Genomic DNA, 6,246 nt, shown 5'->3' with positions numbered 1-6,246 from the left:
TGGATTTATTTCCTTTTTTTATTATTATTTTTATTTAGAAACGAAGAAAGACCGCATTTTCTGTGCCGAGCTGCGGATACAACAATATTTTGCAACGCTTTGTCAAAACTGTGTAACATGACAAAACGTTTTCCAGAGACTACAGCAAGCACTGTGATGAAATTACCACGCCGCTTTAATTAATTACCTCTTCACACAACACCTGATAAAACTCTGTATCACTCACATTTTTAAGAAAAGTTTATATTCATGCATCTTTTATAATTTGTGTGTAAAAAAAATCTATTTCTTTCACATTGTGTGGTGACTACCTGTAATTAATTAAAAAAAAAAAAAAAACTAAACCCCAAAACTGAGTTATACGATAATTAAAGACTTTAAAAAAAACTCCTAACTGCAATAATCCTGCCGAAACCTCGACCTGCTAATCATCACCCACCCCCTCAGCTGGCAGGCTGAATGGCGGCCCCTGGTTGGCTGAGGAGAGCTCATTGTTAGCCTGTCAATCTAAATCACTGGGAGAGCTGCTATTAACAGCTGGGCTGGCGGGCAAGTTTACAGAGTGCGCTACAGAAACAGACAGGCTCGCACTGAGACCAGGAAAGGGTAGCAAGCGCACGCTTTGGCAGAACAAAAATTAATACTTGGTATTTCATCCGGTTGTTTCTTTACTACTACATCTTCTTTTTTTTTTTTTTTTTTTGAGGATAACTGTAAACTAAAAGCAGCAGAATGTACAGCATGATGGAAACCGAGATCAAAGGCACGCATCCGCAGCCCAACACGGGCTCTGCCGCGGGAGGCAACAACGGCAAAAGCAACAGCGGCAACGCCAACGATCAGGACCGGGTGAAGCGGCCCATGAACGCCTTCATGGTGTGGTCCAGGGGACAGCGGAGGAAAATGGCTCAGGAAAACCCCAAAATGCACAACTCTGAGATCAGCAAGCGTCTGGGGGCAGACTGGAAACTGCTGACAGACGCAGAGAAGCGACCCTTCATTGACGAGGCGAAGAGACTGCGAGCCATGCACATGAAGGAACACCCGGATTATAAATACCGACCCCGCAGAAAGACCAAGACCCTGCTCAAGAAAGACAAGTACTCCTTACCCGGCGGGCTCATGGCGCCTGGTGCCAACACTGTCAACGGCGCCGTCTCGGTGGGACAGAGGATGGACAGCTATGCCCACATGAACGGCTGGACCAACAGCGCGTATTCCCTGATGCAAGATCAGCTGGGTTATTCTCAGCACCCGAGCATGAACAGCCCCCAGATCCAGCAGATGCACCGGTACGAGATGGCTGGGCTGCAGTACAACCCCATGATGTCCACCGCACAGACCTACATGAATGCGGCTTCCACGTACAGCATGTCCCCGGCTTACACCCAGCAGACGACGAGCGGCATGGGCTTGGGTTCGATGGCGTCGGTGTGCAAGTCGGAGCCCAGCTCTCCTCCACCGGCAATCACGTCCCATTCCCAAAGAGCGTGCCTGGGAGACTTGAGGGATATGATTAGCATGTACCTCCCTCCGGGTGGAGACGGTTCAGACCATGCCTCGCTCCAGGCCAGCAGGTTACACAGTGTGCACCAACACTACCAGAGCGCTGGGACTGGCGTGAACGGTACGCTCCCACTCACCCACATTTAAAACAAACCAAGCCAAGAGACTTTAACTCCACAGTAGTTTGGATACTGGAACACTTTTGTTCTCTGAACTGTGAATCGGAGAAATATTAAACAAAAGAGTAATGCAATTTTTTTTAAGTGAAACTGTCGGTTTTTAATGAAATATGTGGACTCCTAGAGCCCGGCAGAGTTTTGAAAGTTGTATTGCAGAGAGGCTTTTTATCACGAGCACTTGAGCAATCGAGTTCTGCAGAAGAAGTGGACTTCCTTTTAAAAGATGGCAAGGTTGTCTCCCCCCCCCCCCCTCTTTCTTTCACACAAAGAAAAGACTGCTCGAGAGAGGCGGATTTGTTTTTGATGTTTTAAAATGTAAGAGACCTGGGAAAAAAAATCAAGTAAATGTTTACACTTAATATGTAGATTGGTTTTGTCCAAAACTTTGTAGAATTGTTTGTTTTTGTTTTTAATGGAGTATTTAGATTGGAATTGCTTTTGAAACTCTGTGCGGGTCGCAAGCGCAAGTTTGTATTTATAGTAAGGTGTGTGTGTAATTTTTTTTTTTTTTTTTTTTTTTTTTTTAAAGCTTGTGAACAACTTTTTTCTTTTTTTTGTTTGTTTTGAAATGTTCCCTTTTTGGTTTTGTGAGGTTTTTACTGATGTGAAATGTTTCGGGTTATATCACACGGACCGAAACTTATTTAAACGAATGACGTTTATACAGACTTTAAGACCACTCTCTCTATTCCAAAACGATAAATAAATTTGTAGAAAACAAACGATTCAAGTTTCATTTTTTTTAATCTGTATAACTTTTTTTTTGTCTTAACTGGATTAGTTGTCTAACAAAATCCAGCCATTTTACGGAACTAACAACATGTTGTTCCGTATGAAGTTGGAACATACGTTGTGTTCCGTTTTCGCTAATTTAATTTTTTATTATTATTATTAGGAAGCACTGGCTTAATAACAGGTAACGCAAAATCAGCTTCACTATCCTAATTCGAGGTGCAAAGAAAACCCCCAGACTGTAGCGCCGGTATAAGGGTTGAAATGTCTTTCTTTTTTTTTTTTTTTTTTCCTGCTCTGCAACAGTTTAAATGTTATTTTTGGAAAGGTTAAATTGAAACCCTATCACCTGCTCTTTATCAGCGCCTCAGTACGTATCACCTGAAGTGAAAAACGACAGGTTGTGGTACTCAAACAGTAACTGGGTTTCAGTGGGACGAGTGGGAATGGAAATGCCTGCCTCAGATTGCAAGGCGCGTTTATCGTTTTTTTTCATTCAAGGGTTCGGTTTATAGAACAGCTTTCAAATTGTCGTCAATTTTACATAAGGCGTTTTTTTTTTTTTTTTAAGAACCCGGGTCAAATTAGATATTTCAATAAATACATCAATACACCATCGAATCACATTTTCAGCGGTTTGTGTCAATTAGTGTCTTTGAGGGAAGGCGCTTGGATGATGGAGACCAGGCTTTTTTTTTTTTTTTTTTTTTTTTAATTTAAGTAAATATTATGAATCATTAAACACATGACCTTGTTTAGTCATTTTAAAATATTATTAACAGTAATTGGAATAACGGTAGCCTATTTATTTTAATTAACCGAAATATCAATTTGTGTCCTGGCTAAAGGTTTTTAATTAGCAATTGCTGTCTGTCAGTAAAACAGTTTAACGTTTATGTATGTATTTCATGTTAAGAAGCAGACGCTGTTAATATTGTAACCCGCGGTGACATTTGCGTTTCAGATCTCCGTGTTTATTATGCGTTTAAGCAGGTCGTTAATTGAATGCAGTAGGACTTGAAGTGTGTAAGTGAAGAATATGCGGGCGCTTAACGTGCTGGAATGTGTGTGTGTGTGTGTGTGTGTGTGTGTGTGTGTGTGTGTTCTTCAGAAGCACATACAGTCTCCAGGGTAAATAAAGCTGCTCCAGTCACTTCGATTTATTTAAACTTTAAATGAAAAGACATCGCTGTCAATCAGGTTCACCAGAACTGCTTTATCAAATGGCTGCTAAAAACTAGTCGAATCTATCAACTTCATTGAAACAAGGCTTGCACCGTTCCCATTTCTAAATTCAGCTTCCTAATTATTATTATTATTATTATTGTTATGGAGGTTCATCCTTTTTATTTAATAGAATCTGACAGACAATTGTCGGTTTTAAGTGTGTAGGCTATGCAATCTATCCAGAATATATTTACGTTATTTATTTGTGTCTTTATGAATCTTTTAAATGAAATTGTTTTAGGAGCGCACTACTGTAAACATCGTAGCAGACTGAAATAAGAAAACAATACTTTGTCATGTATAGCTGAATGGAAGCGTACATCGCACACAACCACGCAAGACACGAAGTCTTAAAACGTTCTTGTCTCTCTTTTTTACCCTCGTTTCGAGTCTCGTTTATCATTATAGAACAACGTTTTTTTTTTTTTTTTTAAGAATCTGGTGCAGCACAGTTTATGTCAAAACTCAATTTTGTTTGCCCCCAACTCACTAATTTACAATTCAATATTTTTTTTTTTAGCTTTTATGAGTAAACCAAGATTGGTAAATGAGTCGCATGGCACCTGCGGGCGGTGTGATGTAGGGCCACAGCGTTTTGAAGGATGTCGCTTGGAGGGTTAGGACTGTACTACTTATGAAAAAGCTTGATTATTGTTCAATAGGGCCCAGCAGCACGCATGTTTGAACAGATCCTGGATCTGATAAGAGAGCCTGGGAGCGGGGCAAAGTGTGCGACGGGGCGGGCTCTGATTCAATCGGTTGCTCTTCTCAGAATGTAGGAGCAGATGAATCAAATAACGCACAAGATCTCATCTCTCACGAACTAAAAAAATAGGAAATGATATCAACGGTAAGGTTCCTCTTTAAACTGGGAGGAGGGAGCGGGGGTTCAAGCAAGCTTTCTTCGGTTAATTCATTTCAAAGTCTTCAATTTCACGGACAGGGTTTGGTTTCCAAATGTGCTCCCGGGAGTGCATTGAGAATGCATCTCCTGCAAGGCAAGTCATTGAGGCTGCACGGTAAACAAACGCGCGCTTTGTGCAGGGCTGTACTTACTGAGCTTGACTGTACAGATCTGGCCCAAGGCGTTGCGTCACCCTATAGAATTAACTCATTTTGCTTCATAAAGTCCAGTGAACTCTTTTGAATAGAGGAGTTACGTTAACATTGAATTACACACCTCTTTGTAGTTTCCATATACTTAACAAAAAAACGGAAATGTGAAAAATTGACATTTCGAAATCGAACATGTAGATATATATATATATATATATATATATATATATATATATATATATATATATATGTGTGTGTGTGTGTGTGTGTGTGTGTGTGTGTTGCATACTGTTCATCTGTTTAAAAACACATAGCTCTTTAATTAGCTGCACATGTGGGGGGGGGGGGGGGGGGGGTTGGTTTCAGCAGTTTTTAGGTAACGCGTGTTCTCCATTCTTCACATGGCGGTAAAGTTGGTTGGATTTCAATATCGTGACACTTGTCTGAGGGAGATGGGGCCATATTTGCAGACTGGCAGAATTGACAATCAACAGGTAGTTTACAGATGCACCCATCAACAAGGTACAGTTAGCTGTCAGACATGTGTATATGTAGGCTACACTTTCAAATTCAATTTGCACCAGCGCTACAGTGTGCCACAGCGGCTGAAAGCCAGTGAGTTATCTGGAACAATTCGAATCCGAATTTACTAACAATACATTCCAGTGACATCATGAGGGGCCCGGGTCCTATCTACAAACCTACCCTGCCTGCATTACACTAGCGACACACTGTTTAGCCCATCAACTGAAAACAAGCGCACACGCTTTAATTATTTACAACAGCGAAACAACTTTTCACACTATACAAGGAGAACCGCGCTATGATAATTGTTTTAAGTTTTCTGTACCATAAAGTTAGGCAATTTATTGAATACTTTCTGTTGTTGAGTAAATGATAATAAATACGTAGTGCAATGTATACTACTATGTGATAACGCTCTGTTTACTACAACATTACTTATAATAAAGCTATGTATTTATTTATTTATTCTTCCCTAAATTTTAAACTGCTGCTGCTTGGAAGCTGTGTGCCTGATCAGGTTCTGACTTGGCAGGTAACAAGCTGGATTCATTAGCTGCCAGATGCTGAAAAACTTTTGCTTCTGCGTCCTTGCAGTTGGCGCCGTGACGCATTTTTCGATAAAACCTTTTGCAATCATCTTCTTGGGAACCGGTGAAGCGATTGATCTGAAACTTGGAATATATCATTAGCATTCAAACCCGCGTCAAGTTTGCGAAGCAGAAGTTGCTGTCATAAATTTTCATGTCAACATGGCTGCCACAAATCATATCGAAACGCGCCCTTAATAGCCAACTGCTGCTGTTTGAAAACCTTTTGTCCAACAAACTCCAAACTTGGTAGTTATCGTTCCAGTAACAATGCGATACAAATATGTGAAAATGGTGATGTTTTATAAAATAAGATGGCCGCCACTTATACGTTTACATTTGAAATTTAAACCCGAGTCAGTTGACAAAGAATTTTCTTGACTAACTCCAAACTTCACAAGCATCTTCCCTGATACAGTATCAATACAACTGAC

The 6,246-nt window shown here is 40.5% G+C and overlaps 1 protein-coding gene across 1 annotated transcript; it reads left to right on the top strand.

The window, feature by feature from the left end:
• Positions 1-243: 243 nt before the first annotated feature.
• LOC121295860 (transcription factor Sox-3) lies at positions 244-2,191 on the top strand. The gene has a single exon (XM_041220961.1). The coding sequence runs from the start codon at positions 733-735 to the stop codon at positions 1,651-1,653; it is 921 nt and encodes a 306-aa protein (XP_041076895.1). The 5' UTR covers positions 244-732; the 3' UTR covers positions 1,654-2,191.
• The last annotated feature ends 4,055 nt before the right edge of the window (positions 2,192-6,246 follow it).

This window comes from Polyodon spathula, chromosome 20 (assembly GCF_017654505.1).
Source record: "Polyodon spathula isolate WHYD16114869_AA chromosome 20, ASM1765450v1, whole genome shotgun sequence".
In the NCBI taxonomy this organism is placed as follows: domain Eukaryota; kingdom Metazoa; phylum Chordata; class Actinopteri; order Acipenseriformes; family Polyodontidae; genus Polyodon; species Polyodon spathula.
This window is presented reverse-complemented; position numbering and strand designations above follow the sequence as displayed.